At 35.8% G+C, this 23,968-nt stretch overlaps 1 protein-coding gene across 3 annotated transcripts in view; it reads right to left on the bottom strand.

The window, feature by feature from the left end:
• The window catches only part of LOC124300622 (sodium- and chloride-dependent GABA transporter ine-like), a 33,841-nt gene that overhangs the window by 4,686 nt on the left and 5,187 nt on the right, over nt 1-23,968 (bottom strand). Inside the window, exons 1-10 of one of the 3 annotated variants that reach the window (XM_046754915.1) lie at nt 17,910-18,185; nt 13,507-13,697; nt 4,620-4,754; nt 3,985-4,210; nt 3,221-3,488; nt 1,217-1,445; nt 982-1,094; nt 648-788; nt 358-558; nt 72-248 (exon numbers count right to left, since the gene is read on the bottom strand). In XM_046754915.1, coding sequence (XP_046610871.1) covers nt 72-248; nt 358-558; nt 648-788; nt 982-1,094; nt 1,217-1,445; nt 3,221-3,488; nt 3,985-4,210; nt 4,620-4,754; nt 13,507-13,697; nt 17,910-17,992 — 1,764 coding nt within the window. In that variant the 5' untranslated portion in view covers nt 17,993-18,185. Of the gene's footprint in view, nt 1-71; nt 249-357; nt 559-647; nt 789-981; nt 1,095-1,216; nt 1,446-3,220; nt 3,489-3,984; nt 4,211-4,619; nt 4,755-13,506; nt 13,698-17,909; nt 18,186-23,968 lie in introns of those variants that run through there. The other 2 variants (XM_046754913.1, XM_046754914.1) reach the window with 2 other exon arrangements.

Genomic DNA, 23,968 nt, shown 5'->3' on the forward strand with positions numbered 1-23,968 from the left:
GTCAGATGATCTGTACAGACTCTGTGGGATCTCGCTGCAACGACCTTCAACATAAAGGATGACTAACTCACTTGGAGAAAAGTGTCGCCTTCGGCCCGAATCAACACATAAATGGCAACCGCAGGAATGCATACAAGAGAAAGCGATGCAATGCCCCACCCAATGGCTTCCGCCCACCAGGGGTAAATGTATGCGCCATTGTGATAAGTGGGAGGCTCGTAATCAATTAAACTAAACACCCACACAGCCTGTAAGTATAATAACAAGAGGATGAAAAAGATACATTTCAATAATTGTATAGACAAACTTGACACAGTCTGAAACGTCAATGAAATAATAAACATTGAAGCCTCGTACCATTATTAAAAGAGGAGCAGCTACGAGCCAGCAAAACCGAAAGTAAATAGACGGCATACGTCCGGTCATTTCTTTGACATTACTGCACAGCCTCTGCACACCATAAAACCAAGATATGGCTATAACTTCGAAGAATGCCAAAAACATTATCGAAATCGATGCAGCGTAGTGATCTATCAGTTGAAAGAAGAATATACCACCCTGAGGATAAAAGGACATTTTTAAATTTTGTGAACTCTAAGAAAGGAAGACATGTACCTCACCGTTGAAGACCTTTATGTTATATTTACCCGTGTTAGATTTGGTAATCCGAACAAAAATGACACAACGCATATTATGAGAACCAGGATTTCGTGGCAAAGTAACAGGCGCTTTATCCAATTTGGAAATCCGTCTTGTATCGATGTTACGACGACTTCCACGATTGCAAACTGTAATTTCAGTAAAACGTTCAAACATTTATTGTAATTTTCCAACAAGGATCGACAACAGATTATCAGCTGTCATATACCTACGTACTTGGGATTATTGGCATTATGTATGACTCACGGTGTATTTCAGATTAGCAAAATTTCAGAGTCATAGAATGCAATATCTTACTAGGTTGGGCAAACCGCTACTCACCTGACTATTGAGTGAGAGGCAGACGAGCATGAAGAAAAATAATACGGCCCATAGTTGAGACGCTGGCATTTTTGCCAAAGCTTGGGGATAAACGACAAAGACTAATCCAGGACCTGTAATGATAAATATACAATAAATATAACGCGGAATACAAAAAGCATGTCCAGTCGAGTTCCACGTTCTTTCAGTAACGCGATTAGTATGTCAGTGACCACCCGTGAACAACATCACATACCATCACTGAGGACATCTTCGACGGACATATTCTGCTCGCGTGCGATGTTGCCTATTGTGGCAAAGGCAAAAATTCCAACAAGTAGACTGCTGAACGCATTGATTAGGGATACAGCAACCGTATCTATCAAGATATTGTTGTGGAATTTGTTGTAGCTTGCAAAACAGATCATCGACCCGAACGCGATTCCCACTGAGTTAAAGATTTGGGCAGCTGCATTCACCCAGACCTTCAACAGATATAAAAAAACGCAATTATTTATCAAGGACCGAGTGAAATCCTATAAGAAATTCACGATGAAGAGAATTTTTCCGAATAATTCTGAAAAGTGTTCTTGGAAAGCTGACAAGCTCAATAAATTTTAGACAAATTCAGTAAATATTTGGAGAAGTCGGAATTTTTAAGACAGTTTTATCGGTCGGTTTATTGTCAAAGTGTGACAACATCTTTTCAGGGCTCTTTGGAAAATTTGGCTTGCTTCGCTGATAACGCTCTCTGTCCTTTTTCTTGTAAGATGGAATGAAACGAAAAATCATTACCGATATGCCAGTTGGTTTTGCTACTTGAAAATTACCAGAATATGAAAGTTACGCCATTTTGTGATTAACCACCGTCCACAAGTCTATTACAAAGTATGGCTATTTCCTCCCAGTCACAAATAAACTACTGACCTCCACTCTCTACAGTGATATGGAGTATTGGCAGTCATCCACCGGTGTGCACTTTTTGAGCCCATTAGAGTAACGAGTGAACACTTTTGATTTCAAGAGTATGAATTATCGTACTCTATATAACACTTGAACCATGTATTTTGATGAATATCACTTTGGAAAGCAACCGAAGAATCTGATTTTCATTGTGCATTGGAATCAGGACGAGGAATTACTACCAGTTTAGAAACAGGCCTGTACCAACATACAGTGAGACTACTTGCAGACTTCAATGAGAATTGGAACTTTCTAGGAATTGTGTGTATTGGTGAAATCATGTTGTAGCACATTGATATGCTACAAAAGATGATTTCTTTCCAATTGAAGTTGAACTTTAAGTTAAAGTGCAATAGTATTTTTGCTACCACTGGAGTATTGAAAATGAGGAGTATTCACTACGGAAGACTAATCGTGCTTTAAAACAAAATTTATTTCGTGATTCCGATTAGCCGATATAGTGGTATAAATTTTTAGTCGGTTAAGTTTCTTTCGAGAATGATGTCATTCCACGAAAATTGTACCCTTAGATTGTCCTGAATGCAGCAATTACAAGTTAGCGTCCAGCAATTGGAGAGAAAAAACTATGCTTATTCATTGATTGCTTATGCATGTGATTTTCCAGTGAAAAACCAATGTTTCGAACGAATACTGAGGCTTCTGACTTTGTGTAACAGACAACAGATATTCTACTGCGCCAAACTCACTGAAGTGTCACAAAAATTGCACATGAATTGAAAAAGTTTCTCAAAATTTATCTCAGGTAAAGCGCAGGATACTTGGGAAATGTTATTGTCTGATGTTTCCGTCGGCGTTCTGTATCGTGCCTTCAAAGTTTTATAGAAAATGAATCAACGAATACTCTTTGTTTGTTTCAAACTTTTGAAACATGCATTCGTCTTGGAATTACATGGAGTAATAAAAGCGCCCGAATTGTGAAATATTGGAAACTTGATACGACAGTTACGAGGCTTTTCAAAGATGTCGTATGTTTTAAAGGTACCTAACTCGATTCGAAACGCCTCCTAGGTACCAATGCAAACCCAGAACAATATTATTTATGACGTAAACTACATCCCTACATAATTCGAGTCATGTTATAAAGGTTCGCTGAATAATGGCTAAATATGTTACGACTATAATTACGTTCACTATAGCATTTGGTAACTAAGAAATGTTTTATAATAAAACGAATTACAGCTAATTTCGCATACGTACTTTACTTTGAATAAAACGTCAATAAACAGTACCGAAACAATAAAAAGCAACTTTTTTTTTTTAAATTATACATCGTTACCTTAGCATCTGCCAGCAGAGCCCATCGTGGTCTGAAAAAATACTGAAGACCCTTATCCGCGCCTTCGAGGGTTAGAGAGCGTGTGAGAAATACGATGATGAGCAGAAACGGTAGTGTGGCCGTAAGGTATCTTACTTGTGCCGACGACCTGATAGATTTCCAAATGGAAAAGTAAACCATTACCCAGGCAGTTACCAAGCAAGCAACTAATTCCCACCGCAGCGCTCCAGGCTCTTCGATGCCACTGCTGATCTGAAGTACCTTGTTTCTGAAAAAATTGAATCAGTGGTTAGTCCAACGTACAAGACATTCCCGCATAGCACAGTTATTTGTGACGACAAATCATCGCACGGTTGCTACCACAGATTGCAAAATTCAGTTTTCAGTAAACACACCATTTTTCAGGGATTTATATCGATTTTCAGGATTATTCGGGCAGCACATACTATAAAATCACGATTCGGGGCACTGTAAACTAAACTTTCTAGGCGCCTCGATTTGAATGGCGCTTTGTTTCGATCAAAAGCTCAAGTAGTCAACCATACCGAGTTACTATAAACACAAATATAGGGCGGTAAGCATTGAGCCTATAACCAACTTGGCATGATTCGATCAGCCCTCGGGAACTGATTATTAGAACTCAGTATCAGCGACAAGTTGAGTTTGGAATCATGCTTGATCGATAAAAACTTCAACTACGTTTAATTTTCTGCCTGGGCTGGCACGTAATACAAAAATGAAATGTTTCTCTGTGTTTGCCTTACTCAAAGAAATCTTCTGACGGTGTTTTGGAAGTGTTTGGTCGTGTGCGATTGTCTGTATTTAGCATAGCAGGTGTCCAGCAGGCATTCGTATGCCATGTATCGTTACACTCCGACCATGGTTGGACATCTTTGAACGCAGTAAAAAAATAGTAAATGGCATATGCTATTATCACATTATGGTAAGTGGACATTAGAAATGAAATAACTACGGACGACAAACCGGCCCCTGTAAGCAGAAAAAATTGGAACAAATAATTAAGATTCACGTTATCGTCAAATGTTATCATATGCATGAATGATATGTACGGTAAATGGAATACAAGGAAGAGTGCAACATCGCACAGGAATTGAAACGGTCCGTTCTATACGGAAGCAGTTGGTCGCATGTCAAGTTTGTTTCGCAATAAAAGAATACTTAAAATACAAAATTGCTGTACGTTAATAGTCACGTACCCAATGGCATGTAAAGTGGCAATATTCCATGCAAGATTTTTTCAACACCGGTAATTTATCTCGATCCTACAGCCACCAACCGTCTTCCTTCAACCAATATCAGTGTTACATTTTATGTGAATTTGAACTCCGTAATGGGATGGAATGCAGGTATGTTGGTTTAACTATGTGCTTTAACGAACCTTTAAATAGAGGGCAAATTTGTCCCAGGGCGCCGATTGGACCTCGACGTGTGAATTGCCCGATAGCAAGTTCCATGTATAGCAACGGGACACCGCATACTATTAATATCAGAAAGTAAGGTACGAGAAATACTCCTGGAACAAATAAAACGAAACATAATCATAGATTTTTATAAAACTAAATGCAGCACTATGGATTTAACCATCAATTAACATGTCTCTTAAAATTGTATGGTACGTACATGTATGTCTTACTGTATTTCAAGTCAAATATGGGAGAAAATTTGTCACAATAGTATTAGAGGGTTGTTTATGTAACAACTTTTCTCCAAAACCTGCTTGAAAACTTCCAGTTACGCTTCTTACCAGGTGTGACTAAGTCAATTCACGGTAAGTGCACTTTGTACTTTCGGAAAAAAATGTAAAATCTATCATTGTAAAGAAAAAAGCAACTTTGAATGGATGAATAAATAAAGAAAATGAGTAACTGTTTAATACGTGTATTCCATGGAGTCTATAATAAATGTGAATATAATAATAAATCCAATCAAATGCTCGAGTAAAAAATATGGTCGGAAGGAAGTTTTATCTAACCCATGGGATGTTATACTTTCAACGCTCTGCGACGCCTCATACGTGAACGCAAATTCAAGCAATTTGACATAATCTTGACTTTCTGATAGATTTACCGATTTGATATATTTCGTACGTAGATACCTACATTTTATTTATTTATTTTTTTTTCTCAAGTTTTGGGTAAGATAAATCTGTCGTCGCGTTATTACGTGTTATCCGATGATAAGATTACGGAATTTTTCGAATACTTGACTCTAACAATCGAAAAACGCGCGCTGTGGTATTCTATAAAAGTTTTTTCTTTCAACCAACTTAGCTAAAGCGAATATACCCAGAGGATACCTCAAGAGTCGAATAATTCGAAATTTTGTTGCTAAATTGCCTTAAGCATAAAAGTTAAGCCAAGCAAGGTTACAGAAGAATGAGCAGAATGAAGATTAGGTCATATCAAAGTTCAGTTTGTTTTACTCTGCGTACTTGTGTAATATTATACCCATTCATATTTTAAATATACTCATTTCTTAATGACTATTCATTTACAGGATGTCTTCTTATTAGGAAATCTGGAAAACCGGAAATTGTTAAGGAATTTGCATGCGTCTGGAAATACTGGAAGATTTTTGTATTTTCATCCTCAGTAGTGTCCGATTTTTTGAAATGTAGAAAATCACTCTCCGTGAGATTGAAGAGGTTAGCAGGAAAGGGGTACGAGTGACAAAAAATATGGTTCTTGAAGGAATTGTAAGAATTGCTAAATTTATGTTCACCTCCTTGTAAAATTTATGAAAAATACGAACAAGTACTAAAACCAGTCGATACGCTCAGGTCGATGTTTCTACCTTCACGTTCCGAAAGAATGGCTAATCCTAATCACGGGTTATTTTATTCAAATTGGAGCGTTTATTGATATGCACATATTTGGTAATTGAGTTTAAGCAAAACTGTATTGCAAGAAAAATTTGACTATTTTAACTCACGACGGAAACATCTGACGTCTAATTTTTATAACTAATTTACATGAAAAAAAGCGAATCTGTTAGTAAAAATAGGTTGACATGAGTCGTGGACGAATGTCTATTTTCGTCTGGCAAAACCGGGAAATGTGAGGAAATTTGATACGTTACTGACGCTAGTCACCCTGATTCATTTCGTGCGCGAACTGGTGACCATCCCCCCCTCCCCGGCAATATTTTCGAATTTTTCTAAAACACTTACTTATAGTTTCAAATTTTTTTCTCTAAACTATAATTCCAGGAAACAAACTGCGAATTTTATAAGCATTTAATTATAATATTATACGAATATTTGTAATTCTTTCAAGGCGAGAGTCTAATATTCTTACGAGTCAGCCAAAAAAAAAAAAAAAAGATATTAACGCTGCATTTTCACAGTCTCTAATTACAGGTGAGCAATAGAGCAAAAAAGACGAAAAGTCTCTCCGTGCAGCTCCTTTTTTAAAATTATATTTATGTGAATTCACTTATCTACATAATGTTTAAGCTCTGCTGCAAGATATCCGCAGAATTCGCTCGATCGTGACGGGACAATTTCAAAACTTTTTTTTGGCATTCGTACAATATACGCGGTAGAAAGGCGATAGTGGGGCAAAACAGCGCACTATATTTGCTTCGGCCTAGATCGAGTATGCAAAGAATTTTCAGAATATGCGGTTAAAATACACGAATAAATATTAAACGCGCTTCAATAATTATACCTGCAGGTAATTGCCTGAGGTTGCAAGCATAGCGAATACTTCACTTACAATCATTTTACAACTCTGCAGTCACAGAAATACCTACCTAGATACTTGTTAAAATTGGGGTTACGCGGAGAAAGTACAAAGTTAGTAGTGGCGATTGTCAGGCACGAGTGGTTTTAGGATGTAATCCTCCTTTGTCGCTTTTTCACACCTCATGCAAATATGGAATGGCGATCCGTCAGTGAAGATCAAATCGAGATTATCCAAACATCTTTCGAATACATTTCCAATGAAAGCATTACATCACGGACTGTCGACTTTAGTTCAAGCTATTCCGAAAATATAACAGCTAATTGACCATAACGAACACTAATTAACTCCAAAAATTCGATTTATTTTTCTACGGAAAGGATTGAATCGACCATTCAATGGACGTGTTTCTATTTTTGAAAATTTGGTGGACTTTGAAGGGTGTAAAGCGTCTCAAAAAACTATTTTTTGTGTACATCTAGTAAACTAACTCAACCTCAAATTCCTAAGTGTTTTCATTTTCTTTAAAAAAAAAAAAAAAAACTCCAAAAACAATTATGATTTTAGACCGTTCAAGTTGTGTCCCCCCCCCCCCCCCCCCCTCCCCCTTGATGTACAACATCCGATTCTCAAATAAGTATACACCTTTGTACATAACTTCAGAAACAGTATTTCAATACGCAAGAGTGGTAATACGAGCGGATTCGAGATTCCAGTTAATTAAAAAAAATCTGAAAGTATTAAGTAAGTGACGTCGGAACGGAAATGGCGGGAATTTACAACTCTGAACTTGATACATGACCTTGTCCGTACTGCGATGCACATTACGGTTCTACATCCCGGATCATCGTGCAGATTCCCCCTCTTTACCAATTTCAATTACACCGGTAGAAATAATTTATGGTTTGTAATTTCAGGAGCAATATATACTACTGTTCCCGGTGATTTATAACCGTAATCGGTATACCCTTTAAACCAATTTGCTTTAGGTCACCTCTATTTCTTGTTGAATCGAACGCTATACGTATAGTTCAAAACTAACGCACTTGACAGAAGATCGAAAAAGCGAATATGTAGCATTGAATAAATTTTTTTTGAATATTATTCGACTGTTTGTTCAGTCGTTATTCGGTGCAATTGAGAAAATCGATTGGTCAAAAAAAAAAAAAGAAAACAATGCAAAGTTGAAACGAACAATTGTGTTTGTAACAATGAAGTAAATAATTGAAGCGATTCCAGTTTAAGAAAAAACGATTCAATTTGCAAAAATATGTCTATTTAAAAAGAAAGGGATAAAAAAATAGAAAGTAATTTCATAGCGCATGATGGCTTTTAACCCTAAGTCAGTTTTTGTAAAAAAAATAAGTAGTATTCGATGGTTTTCAGGGTCACTGATTACGAATCTGAAATCAGATCTTGAAAATTCAATATGGTTGATCCAATATGGTGGACAGAATTTGCAAATTCGGTCAAAAAACTCGATGCAGCGATTTTCATAGTCGCTGATTGGATTCGCTATACTAAATTTTCAAAATCGGATTTTAGATTCGTAATCAGCGATATCAAAAACCCCTGGATAGGATTTTTTCTCCGCTTTCAATCGAATTTGAAATTCTTGCTCGCCATATTGGATCCACCATCTTGAATTTCTTAAATCTGATTTCACATTCGTAATCAGCGACCCCAAAAGCTCGTGATTTATGTAAAACATGTACAAGTGTAGAGGAGTAACTGTCTCGGAAATAAATTATTCCGTCAATTTTCACAATTTTGTTCAATTAATTTTTCTTCTAACAATAATAATTTACATTATATCGTAATAATTTCTCTCGAGTATACAACATTTGTTAGTATACTATCAGAAACAGCAAAAAAAATATGTTGGAAAGTTCTCTGAAAACACAGAAACTGGATATTAAAATAGGTGGTAAGAACACGTAGCGCTATGACTCAAAGGGTTAAACGTTTAATGCAAAACATGAGCAGAAACGTGAGTTTGACTTGCAGGAAATGTTTCGAGTGCACAGCCTGAGAATATAGCTGCTCATTCTCCCCGCTTGGCACGTGATTGAACTACATTAAACGACTGCGACGATCAGCGAAGCTCTCGCTAAACTGTCGGACACTGCTGCAATTTATAAATCGTCCTAAAGAGTTACATCCACTGACCTTGCTTCTTCCCACAGAAACAAGGCGGCGATAATTTCGCGTCACCAGTTTCACCGTCGTTTACAGAAAAGAACGGATTAATAGTTGTTATTATATTATATTATATTATACCATACCAGAGCCTCCGTCGCATGGCTAATTGACTTATTAATATGCAATCGAATTCCGTTTATTGTGCAACAATCGTTACTGGAGATCGGTTGATCAAAAACCCCTACTTTCTACTACTTAACTTTATTACAAGATATAATAGTCGTTGGATGTTGATTATTTAGCGAATTTTTATGTTCGTATGAAACGACAAGGATTCTCTTCGAAAATTCAAAAATAGAAACTTATGCAAAACTTATAAAGATAAGCTTCGATATCGTTGCTTCAAATCAAGTCGTTTCAAAATGCAGGTTAAAGGTTTACTGGGATTCGTTCGATTTTACTGTAGAATTACTGTTCTTACTTAGAAGACTGTTTTCAAAAAATTGAACGAAACACTTCATTTTATTATAATGGCATCATTGAATGGTTCATATTACAACACATCGCACCGATATGCGATATTGATTATGATCAACACTCAATTAACTACTGAAAAAGGACAATCCGTTTCAGTGCCTTTGTAGAAAATAGTCTTTTGAATGAAATGAGACATCGTAGGAATGAAATCAAGCGAATCTACTGGGTTTTTGACAGTTTTGAAACGGCTGAAAGTGAAGTACAATTAAAATCTATGCTTTTGTTTTTGATTCCAGTATTTTATACTTCTGTATTTTTAAAGAGATCATCGTAGCTTGCGAACAGCGTTAATAATTCGATGAACACACTCAATCCATGACTATCTCGTAATAAAATTATAAAAAGTAAGATGATGATAACCGATGACACTAATTAGTGGTTATATAATTCATGAATAGATAACTGTACAAGTTATTCACGGCTAATTGGATAGCAAATATGATTAAATACGTATTAGGTATACAGAAATCTTTAACAGGTACTAATTACAATGTTGACTGAGTCATCATTGAATGCATTGTAATACGTCAAATTATTAAGAGAGATGGTAAATTTTTGCCCCAAGTAGTTAGGTACACCAAAACAACAACAGTTGGAGTAAAAAATTCCGAAACGTTCCCAATTTTCATCGCGAAAAACTTTTGGAATGAAAAAAAAGAAATGGGCTTTTTTACCGCTGTGTCAATTTCTCATTCGGTGTAACTTTAGAATAAAGAGGTAAGTGATAAAATAATCTTATGACGTAGCTACGATAAAAATAAAGGTACTTCCCTAAAATTTATCATGCGTTTCAGAGTTTTAAACAAATTTCACTAGATTGTTAAGACTCTTGTATTTCGTGTCATCTGATGTCTTGCCGCGTTGTCAATTCGTTTTTCTGAACACAGAAATTTTCGAAATAGCTCTGGTGAGAACGTTTCTGATATGAAAAACGATGAATAATTCGTTGAAAAACTTTGCACAAAATTTTCTGTCAAGTTCGGCAATGGTCAGTAAGAGAATAGCTTCAACAAACAGTGATTGCTTTTGAAAAAATACAGAATTTTTAATTACACAATTCTCTGTGTGTCAATTTAAAAAATTCTTTCGAATTTCTCTTTGAATTTTAAACCCTGGAGAGTATTTTTTTTAAATTCTGTATCCATACGCGGAAAATTCTCTAAATTTCCAGACACTTGGAACGAAATGTTTCGAACGGCTGATATTTTTGAAGGAATTCTTTGCAGTGTGATTGCAAAAAATACAAATTTTCGAAACACGCACTCAAAAAAAAAATAAATAAATAAATAAAAAGACTAAAATGTTTTATTTATGAGTAACGGTAAAATAGTATTTTTCAGCGTATAAATGGTATTTTGTACAAAATTCTGCATTCTACGTTATACAGAAATTATGTCTTACAGATTTTAAGATTATACTGTGGATCAAGTACAAAATCAGAAGGCAAGTACGGAGCACAAAACGCAAAATGATTGAAAAAAAATATACTTATATATCAGCTATATTAAAATCGAAAAAAAACTACCAAATTATTGTTAGTACGTATAAGTAACTGATCAATCGACGAAATGTAGGGTAATATTTTTACGTTACTATCTGTTGAATTGTGTAATAATTCCATAAAGACGTATAACAGATCATATAAGTAATACAAGTGCGATAAGTGATAACCTCCTTAGTCTACCAGGTGACAATTTTTGATTAGATAAAATGAAACAGCATGTGAAATCCATCATGATTAGGACTCAATGACCAGTTATTATCACGCTTGCAATGCCAAATTTAACGACGTAATATCTGATCATTTCGTGTAGTTGTAACCTACTTGTATAGTTGTTATATTAACCGTGCTGATAGTTGGTACGTTCAATTAGCCATGAATAGCTATATTCGTGAACAGGACTTGTGACAAAGTAAACGTTGATAGCGAATAAAGGTCTTGTTTGCTTACCTTGTACTGTAAATCAATCAAGCAGCGTGCAAGAATTGTTCGTTTACATAGCGCAATACGTTGTAACGAGAAACGTCGCGGCAAGCTAATATCGTATGCGCGTAACGCAGATATTTTAAAAATTATAACATCTTCCATATTTCACCAGCTTCTTCTGTGATATTAATCGATTACAAACGTACATATTCCATGTATATTCAGACACGAATAATTGTCGAATCAGAAACTGATTTGAATGTGTTGTTACGTGATAATACTAATTTGGAATAATTCGGTTAGTTCGACAGAAATCAAAAACTGTTGTGTTATTAACCTCGTACAGGGCTCGCGTCCAAATACCTTCCGAATATCCGAAAGCTGATCAAACTGTTACAGAATCATTGGAATAATATTATTAGCGTATTTTGTTTTTTAAATAGCTGATTTTGCAATATAACCAATTCTCAGCTCAAAGTGTTTTTGAGGTAATACAAAAAACAAAAATTATCATTCATCTTTGTGGAAGTTTTTTCAATTGGTTAATTGTTTTTTCTTTTTTTTTTTTTAACGGTTTCTTCACTTTACTTAACAGCTGATTGTGAGCCGATTCATTCTCAACTGGTTGAGTATCACCCTCGCAATGTTGAAAGCTGATTAAGAACGAGTCAAAAAACGGCGATACACATTTGGCAGACATTTGTTACCTTAAGTCGAGTCATCGATAATTTCGCACTGTTAGTGCGGAAAAAGATAAAAGCAAATCGCGATACGAAAGGGGATTTTTTGCCGTGAATCACGCGTTGTCGTGTTTGAAACTTAATAGTGAGTATTACGGATGACACAATCGCATTTCACGGACCAAAGTATGCAGTGGTTACCTTATCGGATGACTATGACATAGAAAAAAAATTCCCACACATTTTACTACATTGTACAATCAATAATCGCAAGTCAAACTCTAAGAATATTGGGTTTCCGGTGCTATTTGTAGGTAATAGACATGCGTCATTCAATGATAAGTAGACCTTGAAGGAGGAATAGTCCGTGCTTTGTTCAGCTGTAACGCAGCAAAATTGCTCTAAACCTTATTACAATAGATTAATTAGTTGATTATACAATATCAACAAAAGAAACGTTTTTACTTCACAATTAACACTGGAATATCTACCAACCTACTTCACTTTTTTCCCTCAATTATAGTTCCACGCGAACGTTTACACAGTTTACCGTTCTAAATATGTATATTCCGATGAGAAGAAAAGATTGCTTTGACTAAAGAACGATCTATTTACAGTGCTGAATTAAAAATATTTATCCTCATTCAACTTAATTCATGTGATCATACAACCAATTTTCCTCATGAATAATCATAAATATTCATTCATTCTTGAACAGAAATTTATTTGCATTCATGGGAAAAATATTGACATCGGCAGTTTTAATCTTTGGCAAAAAAAAAAACAATCAGTACGAAGACTTCCGTTAGACATGTTATATTACAGATTTATAGCCTTCCATGCGGATTCGGTGCACCGATAGAAATTTTTAATTATGGCTACCGTAGAGTCCTTAGCTACTTAATTTTTTACTGTAATCGAAAAATATATATTTGGGTACGAAATGAATGTGAGTTTTTTAACTGCAACCAAAAACTATTCCGATAATTTCATGTTGGCGCAAAATTCAATTGACGTTAAGGCCTGATTTAACTAAAAAATACAGTAAATTAAATAAAAAAATTCAATAGTAGCAATAACTAGAAAGTGTAGCATTGGCAGGTACAATAACACTGATTAGTTAGTCGCACCATATTCGGTTATTACAACGATAGCTATTTCACTAGAACTTGATGGCAGCCATAAAAAAAATGAAATCGAGGAGTTTCACAGAATCTTTTCGCGAGGCAGACGCTAAGCGACGAACGAAACATTGTTATTGTCCTAGTAATTGTTGGACGAGAAACGAATGCTTACCGCCGCCACTCTTGTAACATAAATAGGGAAATCTCCAGACGTTGCCAAGGCCGACAGAGTAACCGATGCAAGCTAGAACAAATTGCACCTTGTTGGCCCAATGAGGCCTCTTTGGTTGCCTGTAATCCCCAGGATCTTCCGCATCCACGTCGTCGTAACTACTGCACGTCGAGAGGTCATCTTCAATGGGTCTGAAAGATAAGAGGAAATAGATACAATCAAATTTTTCAACATTTTCCATACTCAATGATTGCTTCTAATTTTTTTTTTTTTTTTACGAACCAACACTGACGTTGATTGTATTAAGACGATGTTATACTTGGTCTTTGACGACTGACAGTAAGCAAAATGTCACTTATTTCAACTATGATCAGAGACTACGCGTCACTGGCGTGAAAATGCCACAGGTAGCGCGATTCCACAGAAAATGTATTCCTACAACAAGTGCAGGTAATTTAATTATAGGAATATGTGTTTTAAGCATTATTGTTGGGTGAAACTAAAATTTTTTTTGGATATTTTACCTCGACTTGCATGTAGAATTACTTTATTCGCGATTTCTTCAAGTCAACTATGCACACTGGTAATAAACGAACTAAGTGATCTATTACTCTGTTGGTAAGGACTGTTTACAGATTTCTCTCGAGATACTCGAGTAAATTAATATGATTGCAATTATTTGGAATTACTCTTGAACGGAGGAGTAAAATGGAATTTCATTTCATCAATTAAAAAATTGTAAGATCACGATTATTGTATTGAATACTAGTAAAATCTGAAAACAATTTCTTGTTTTACCGTCATACCGACAGAGTAAGTAAGTTCTTGTCACACTTCGATGAATTCTGTAGTATGCGCGACCTTTGACTAGTTGTGAATTGTTGAATGCAAACAGGAAAAATCTATTTTACTAGTCTGTTTGTGCAGAATTCAAAAACTCGCACCAGGATATCCAATCCGTAGTTAAAAATGAGTAGCTACAACATATTCCCGTTGAAACTGAATGTTCTGTCTCAAATAATATTTTGAGATTATATTTAGTTTGAAATCAACTACCTGAATTGCTTCATCATGAATTTTTATTCATTTGTTCTTCCTCCAAACTTGATCGATGGATAGATCAGAAATCGATCCTCGTACACCATAGTTGTAGATATACAGTTACATCGCGCCTCTTGTTACAGAAAAGAGCGTGACTTGTGATTTATGTACCTTGCACTCGTCAGCAGAAGAATCAAGTTGAGGTCTCGAATTAGGACAAGGGAAAACTTTCTGCTGGGTTATACGAGTTCATAACTTTTACGTAATTCATATTTCAACGTGGAAGAACACAACCTTGACATTTTTCATCCAAGAAATCATGTTATTATTTATATAATTGCACAGCATATCCGAGGATTTCAATATGAATTAGTATTAGAGGTTGAATATCCTTGAAAGAACAATAAACTATATTATCAATCCCAAAGCTGGGAATTATTCAAATACCGTTCCAACTTTTTTACTCGAGATAGTTTCCGATGGCATTTGTACTAATGCCAATAGTTCGTTTCACCCAAAAGAACGACAAGATATCTTGATCGAAACACATGTAATATATCTAAGGTGGAATTAGCGAGAGAAAATTTTGGATTCGTGAAGAGTATGCTGTAGTACAATCTATCACTGAGGTGAAAATACCGGATATAGCACAATTTTGCAAGCGATACTAAACAAACATATCCAAATATTTCTTTGTTTTATGCCAGAATAATGCCAGTAAACTTATTGCTACAAATAGTGGTAATTCAATTACAGAAATACATTGTCTGTCCATTGTTATTACGTTAGACAGATGCTTTTTTATACGGTTGTGTGGCATTTTCACGATTGATTAACTTTTTACTCGGTCGGTAAGTACTGACAATGAGTAATACAGCATCTTCTCAAAAATATCAAACTTTGACAATTTATTTGCAATGTTGGGACCGACTGTGTCGTATCTTATGCGCGATATTTTTACCACAGAATCATTTACGGAGACTGCGAGCAGCCCGTAGGAAAATATAGGGTACGGTGTTAGGTATACAAAGTACAGAGCAAGTAAGAACAACACGCGCGGTTCTCGCTTGTTGCACTATTTGTCTTCGCCAAGGCCTCCCTGTCTCATCCATACGATATATATATACGTTAGTTGAAGTGACATTCCCAGAGACGCGTGATATAATATGCAGCATTCCGTAATATGTAATCGTTGTATCATACACGTAACGTATAGCTAATATTATTTTCATTTCCAAACCAACTGTATCACTCGGTAGAATGTGCACCGTTTGTTTGTCTATTCGCACATGCGAATTTATGCCCATTTGTCGTGCGACGGAAAACGTCGTCTTCCGTTATGTTTATTGTAGATATTCTATGCACACCTGGTTTGTAGCGCGGCGATACGATCGAAACAAAAATTGAAATTTTTAAAAACGGATATGTACGCTGAGAAAAATTTCATTTTTCGTAGTAGCTAGAATAATTCAGTAAAACAGGTATCGTTAAAAAAACTGCTTGGATATTGTTGGAATTACGAAAAACGAGGTACGCCTAATCATTTTGCGCTATCGTCGATCCTTTTCTGGTAATTGCAACGCAAAATCATTTCGTTCGGTTTACTCTACTTTTTTAGTTAAATAAGGCTTTAACGTCAATTCATTATCGCACAAGCATTAAATATTCGCAACAGTTGGAAAAAAATATAGTAACAGTGATCGTAATGAGAAAGAATAGTAACGGATACTAGACTTTCTGGTAATAGCTACAAGTCTAATTTTCATTTTGTACCTGGGACTATATTTTTCGATTGTGGTAAAAAATGAAAATAGTTAAGGACTGAGCGGTAACCGGAACTAAAAATTTCTCTCAGTGTGCAGGCGAATAATTCGGTATAAAAATATCGACATTTTGAAAAATGTGCAATAACAAACGGTGCTTTTGTCTTTTACTATAACCCCGACGATGTACTTATTTCCTGGGTCATATTGGCGGAGAGAACGTTAATAGGTTGTTAAGTTAAGTTGAAATGCTCCGTGTATGCACGTATGTATTATACATATAGAAGGTCCTCTCACGTATCCACGTTCAAGCGTGCATGCGCAAAGTAGTACATCAGCACTAGTTAGCGAAGTATATAATGAAAATTGCCGGAAATTATATTTTATTACTCTTTTCCATCGTGGTAATTGTATATACGGTGTTTATTCTTTCATTCTTCCTATTTCTTCTTACTCCTGCGTTACCGCATGAAACACGATCCCTTGTGGGGGGGAGTCTCGCAAATCTGCGGTTACCCGCTTAATTCTGCAGCATTTATGTTTGAAGATTCACGTAACTTGATATTTCCTCTGAAATGTGGATCACGTATTCTTTGACTTATGTTTTTCATTTGTAGGGTTATTTATTGGACACTTGCCTCGCCGAATGATGGACTCGCATTGTTTTATTGTCACACTTTCTTTCCTAAGCGAGAATCCAATGACTGGAATCTCGAAAGGATAAACGCTATTGAATTTGCTCTTCCGTGCAGCGGTTCACATTGTACAAAATCACAAGTGTTTGCTTTATGAAACGCTGAGGTGAAAAAGAAGAGATTTAATAACAATAAAACAAACTCACGCGCTTAATATGAGGATGAAATTTTTTGACCGATAGTTAACTGAAACTGTCTCACACATTTTTTTAAACCTGTGTTCCTCCCTGATTCACAGACTAAAATCAACTGAAGAGATGTCAGTGTGTAATGTCTTCTAATTTGGACACCTTATCGCAAATTATATCACAAGCTTGGTCAAATGCCACAGTAAACTCCAAAGCCTTGTTATATATTTCGCTTTTAACGTTCCATAAAAATGACGCGTATGTGACTTTATACGTCATACTCATTTACAATCAGTTTGACCATCAGAGCATTACACAGTTCAACAAGGTTGTATTATAAAAATTGTAAAATCCGATTAACTGAATAGTCGGTAAAAGAGGAGGTTTCTTTTCTTATTTTGCAATTCTTACATCAAATTTCTCAAACACGTGTCAATATATTCCTTGATTATGAATCTTACAATTGCGAGTAAATATTATACAATGTGTTAGACAACACGTTAATGGATTTGAATGGTTTTTGTCGATAAATCAAACATTTTTTCATATAGTCACCTTGATCCTTTTATAGACGAGGGGAGAATTTTTGCAGGTACGAATTGTAGACCGAATAAAAATTCTAAAATCACGGTTGTGTTTTTTCAATAAAACTCTGTCCAGCTGTAAACATTATCCGACTCAGGATTGACGCACGCGAGGACTCGATTCTTCGGTGCGGACAAGCAGGTTGTTTTAGGTTTAAACGGCTCGTTCTAAAATGCCAATTACCCACTTACGTGTCTGGAACGATACGCTTGAATTGTAAGTCCTGGATGATCAGGCCTCTCTTGGTCGCTCGGAAGCTAGAGCCTCGCTGCATTTTTAAATACCGCTCGATTCGCACTGTGTTGGTAGAAACAGTGACTGCATGGCAATTAAAACGATTGGAATGGACTACTTATTTCGAAAAAATTGACGAAAGCACGACAAAAAAACTAACTTTTATGCTAGTAACTAAATTCAAGGAAACGTTTCGCCAGTTTTTTCACACGAACGTTAGATTATCGAAATCGGTCACCAACTGAACTCTCCTCTCGGGAGCTCACAGATATTATATAAGAACGCTGACCAATGAGCCATCTGCTGTACATACATATGAACAGACGGATATGTCAGGTGTGATTTACTTTTTTGATTAGCATCCGCCGCCCCTTTTCAGCGAAGTAAATATCCTTCGTTTCAAGTTTGTTTTGCTCTAAGCCGTGCTAATGGTCTCAATTGGTTTGGCAAACGTCTCGTCTTAGAGCACACAGTAGCTGGCTAAGACCCGGAATTAGCGGACACATTATATCTGGATCATATTTAGAAAAAGTATTTATGAAACTGAAGTAACTTTAACTTTACATCAAGACAATTTTCCACTGTGGTTACTGTACAGTTCTTGAAATATTTGGGCTTTTTACCTTAATCGAAAAATACAGTTCTGGGTAAATAATGAAAATGTGTTTTTTAGCTGTAACCAGAAAATCTAATATATGTTACTATTCTGTACTATATTGTGATAGTTTGATTTCGGTGCCGTGATAAATTTATGTTAAGGCTTTATTGTAATAAACTAAAAAACGCAGCGAACTATAAAAAACAGTTTTAACGTTGCAGTAGCCAGGAAAATAGTATTGACAACTATAATCACGATAAATAGTTACTCGTAGCAAATTTCTGGATAATAATAACAATATTCAAACCGTTATTGTAACGACATCCAATTTACTATGATTTTTCGGTAATTGTAATTAATGAAAGTTTCTTTAAAGTGCCTGAAATACGAATTAGACTGTTAGACGGATGCGGCCAGACAGCATAAAACTAATGTTTGTATAAAAATGTACATCTGATAACCAATGCGTAATCTTTAAAATCCGAAATTGTGTTCAAGTTTTCAAGTAATACTTCAACGTCTCAACGTCTCAACGTCTTTTAATATATTTCATTCAAGTTTGCATGTGACAAAAGTCTCTAAACCGAATAGATCCCACGAAAGCTATTCTAAAGCCGGCACTTGTATTCTGCAGAGCTACTGTCACGACTATATCACTTTAAAGAAAACCCTCCAATACATTTGGATAATTGTCAATAGGTATTTGAATCTGTTTTCGGGCTCAATTCTGTATTTCGAATACTGAATTTTCTGACAGGGACCATTCAGATCAAAAGTTGGTAAGAGAGAAGAAATCATTGAACAATCTCCAGCAACGATATTCGTCCCAATGACGGTGAACTATTATTGGCACAAATAACATCGTTAGAGATATTTTTAATTATTTTTTCTCTTCTGCTAATCTTTCATTCAGACGGCCCAACCAATGTATCCTAAACCGAACGTTCTATTCCGAAAATGTATTAACGTCTTCGAAAATAGTATAAAAATCAACAGAACACCAAAATCATACATTGCCTAACTTGTTATGATCAATAAAAAATGTTGACTAAAAATGTTTACGAACACAAAATCGCCTAAATTAACCAAATAATACAACTATAAACGATATATAAATTATATCATTTCTGAAATAATTTTCTTCTTGTAGTATTGAGAGACGACAGCGACAAAATAATTTTCGCGACACAGATGGATTTAATTTGTCACCGTCGAAGTTCGTCTATCCGTTTTACCGTGCTGTTCAAATGGTGCTGATATAATATTATACTCAATATTAGCATTCGAATTACGCTGCGACGCATTCGGGAGTAACGTAGACGGTACGCAACGGAACGATGACGAAATGAAACGGGCCTAACACGTACGATAAACTCACCAGTGCTCCGCACACTGATTTGCAAATATTTATCGCTCTTTGTCAATTCGATCAACTGAAAAATTTCAAATCGCATGCGAGCTGCAGCTCGGCTGGATAGTCAAAGCTGTAAATATACATGTTCAAGCAAAAAAGACAATACATTAGCGTCGAACAATTGACAATATGCTGAAAAAACTTACAGTCGAGTCTACTATAAAACGACTGTATAAGATAATTCTTTCAGGGCCCTGAAATAAATTTTCGTTGTATAACAGTAACTTGATAAAATATTGTTACAGCGAATATTTTTTTTTTAAACTTATTGTTAGTGGTATCGCATTGCCAAAGATAATCACGTAGTTAGTTGGATTAGGTACCGTTTGACTATAAAACGTTGTTGGCGCAAACCATTTGCTGTAAAAAGTATGAGTAGAACCAATTACTTAATTTACTCAATCCAAATGGCGCTTGTGCTTCGGGCAAAAATATTTATTTTTCGAGCAACAATATACATGTTTGGATAGAGAATAATAATTCTTTAATTGAACCACGAAATATTTTACTGTGTGAGCCTGGATTACCAGTCACGTGTCACATATAGCCGTGACTTCATGTGATCTACAGTACACTAGACTGCCAATTCTAAACTTTACACGAGGACGAATTCACTATTTTCCAAGTGACTTGAATTAGATTCATATCCGAATTGAAACCACGTTTGCACTGCTCCTGATAGTTGATCCTTCTAGCTACAGAATATAACGTATGTGTATAACAGTCTTAAAAGATAATTTACGTGTATTTTATAATTGTAACAAATATTTTCATATTCAACATATAGTTAACGCTGGCACTACTTTTCACCGTCCCTTCTTTAACTATGAAATATAATATGGATCTAGTTTTAGCAGTCGATTTTACGGTCTGTATAGAATTATGGCGCACTTAACTATGCAGATATATAATTATATTTATATGCTGAGGCAACTTCGGAATATCTCGCTAACAATCACGACAAATAGTAAATCAAACCGCAATGTCGTGTGTCACTGTAGTAAGGAGCGTATAGTGCTCACTACTGATATAAAATTTAGTAATCACGACTAATATGTTTCATAGTATTTTTAAAATTAGGTCAATAACAGAATATCTGCAAATTCGATATTATACACGTGGTTCACGCCATTTGGAAATAATAAATACGGAATAATATAGATATCTATCATGAATGATTGATCTGAAGAATTAGAAAATAGTTGAATAGATCGTGCAACCCGTTCGATCATGGATTATTGGCAATTCGTCACAGTAACTTCTTCGTATGATAATCGCTGTACGTATTTCTCGCAGTCGAAGAATTGTGAGTAACACAAAGTGTCTAACGATATTTTTGGTAAATCGAAACACTGCATGCGTTAACTTATTTAATCAGCCATTATCACGAAAATCTATCAGAGTTCGTTATCAGGACAAGAGGTTTTTCATGCTTGATTTCCTCATACATCAATAATATTCGGAACTTAAAAAAAGTACGATTCATGAATGTTTGATCGTAGTCAGTCGATTCAAACTTCGTCATTAGCCTTCCATGTGTTGCATAAAAAATTTTCCATGAGATATTTGTATTGTGTTTTAGTTAGTCAAGCTTCTCTAACAAATATTACAAGTCCTTCATCTCAATGTACGCAAAGTCCACATGTCCTTGAGATATAGTTGTCACAATTATTAATTCTTTTTCTTTGCGAATGGAAGATCCGAAAACATATTTTTGGGTATGAATAAACAAATAGTCGCGTGGTCGCGACATATATAAGTAATAAAAATATAAGTAATATAATTTTCGTTAGTCGAATCAAAGTTTTCCGCGTGTCAAGAGTCAAGCGCCTCCTTCAAAGGATGGAAAAATGTTGTATCGGAAAATCACCAGCAACGGTTTAAGCGAAATAAGTTCTGGTTTCGAGGAACTAGAGTTGGATGAACATAATCCGTTGGGCCACAGAGAGGACCTGGGCAGAGTTTCTGCCTTCGGCCAATGCGACGCCGCGACGCGTCGGTGAAAGTCCGAGTAATGCATAACGGCCGTATCCTGTTGTCCTTCCCTTTGTTTAACCACGCACATCATGTGTGTGTGTGTGTAAGAAGGTGCAAATGAAAAGCACGCTCGAAACTTTTCGAACATCCGCGCAAATCGATATTTCGGAATAAATAATCTGTAATCTGTACTTATATATATATATATATATATATATATATATAAACAGTGTGGATTCCTGACGACAGGATGATCCGTCCTCTGCTACTATCGTTTAACGCGCGTTCGCCAGGGCGACCAACCGTCGTGAACGTAACCTCAAAAATTTTGAAACTTGACGCTAGCAATTGTGTTCAACACCGTCGGGTGTGAAAATTTTATATCTGCATAAGTCGCGGAGACCTGTCTTCTAAATTTATGTTTAGTCGTAGTTGTCACAGCAAACAACTGCTCTCGGATTGTAGAGCATGCGCGTTAAACTATATAGCAGACGTCGGACCATTTTGATCTTAGCAATTCGCACTGTATTTATACAGGGTGTCCCATTTTAACTTACACAGCTGAATAAGTCAAAAAATTGCAAGTAAATCAAAAAATGTTGCAAACAAAAATTGTTCGGTATCGAGGGGCTGACCCAACTATGACCTTGTCTTTGGCATTGGCCTTTTTTTTCAAACTTACCAGAAGGTCAACTTGTGTTTTCCAAATAAAAACCCCTAATTTTGACTTCGTATTTCGAAAGGAAAAGAAATTTTACGTTCAAATTAGTGTTATGTGTCAACGTGACCTCTAGGGGTCCTGTCAAGGTTAAATTTTGAGAAATGGAGCCGTAATGGTCCTCTACGTTCTCGTCATCGGCTCCAGAAGTGCTTACATGTGGCAGGAGAAAATATGCGCGAGTAAACATCGCAGAGAAGGGTTCTCCTTATTAATAAATCTTTCACTCTGTACGGACTTGTGCCTTAGGTAAATGGCCGAGTGATGCGATTCGCCATTTGTACCTTACGGAGTGCCACAGGACCTCAAGGGATTTCACGGGATTTGAAGGGTTTCATACAATTTTATAAGAGTAGGGCAAACTATAAATATATCAACAATTCGTGAAAAGATGTTATGTTGAAAACGATCGAAATGATTGGAGTCTGGTGTTTTCCATCCGATTCTCGTGTTTCTAGATTCATTGTTCTCGCTCACCAGATCCCCACAAATTGTTTTCAAACTATTTGAGATGTTTTACATTACAGTACAGTTACAACGCGGTGATCTGTTCACCATACTTACAAAAAATCTGTTCTTATTCACTCTACAATGGAGATTCCTATGTGATTTTTTTTTTCAGATGACCTCGGAAAATCTGCATGGACAATAAAATAAGGCAAAAAAATTAGACTTGGAGCAAATGCACAAGAATTCGATAAGTTCGAACTTTTTAATTGTAAAACCTTTTTCCAAATTGTGGATATCTTATCTTGTGTCGTTCAAATTTGTTGATTTGTTAATGTTGATTCATTCGCGTATCAGAAGTACTCGAACTTCATTAGAAACACTCAACCTTTCAACATATCACTGAGCTTCAGCCCGATTGCTAACAAGACGACATACTCGGCGTCGACTTCTCTGATTGGTCAGTATAGTAAACGCGTGTAATCTCCTAGATTTGACGAATTGTAATACAAGGGATTGACACTGTCATGGTTGTACACTCAGTTATATCATGGCCCATTGAGTGAAGTTTATCGTAACGAATCCCACTTATCGGTGCGCGATTTGCAAATGTAAAATCTTTGCAGAACTTTTAGCGAAAACGCAAGCATTTCAGATAAATAAAGTTATGTATACTCACAACTCATAAAATGCACAGAGTATTCTTGGGTGTACGTTAACCTACTGCATAGGTTAAACAAATTCCTGATATGCTTGAAATTCGTGAACATTCATTTGCACCAAAGTATTTAAACCTGCAGCTTGTACCGCACTGATGATATCGCAATATTTTTACACTGTGTACAACTTCCTCTACAAGTAG

This window comes from Neodiprion virginianus, chromosome 3 (genome assembly GCF_021901495.1).
Source record: "Neodiprion virginianus isolate iyNeoVirg1 chromosome 3, iyNeoVirg1.1, whole genome shotgun sequence".
Classification (NCBI taxonomy): domain Eukaryota; kingdom Metazoa; phylum Arthropoda; class Insecta; order Hymenoptera; family Diprionidae; genus Neodiprion; species Neodiprion virginianus.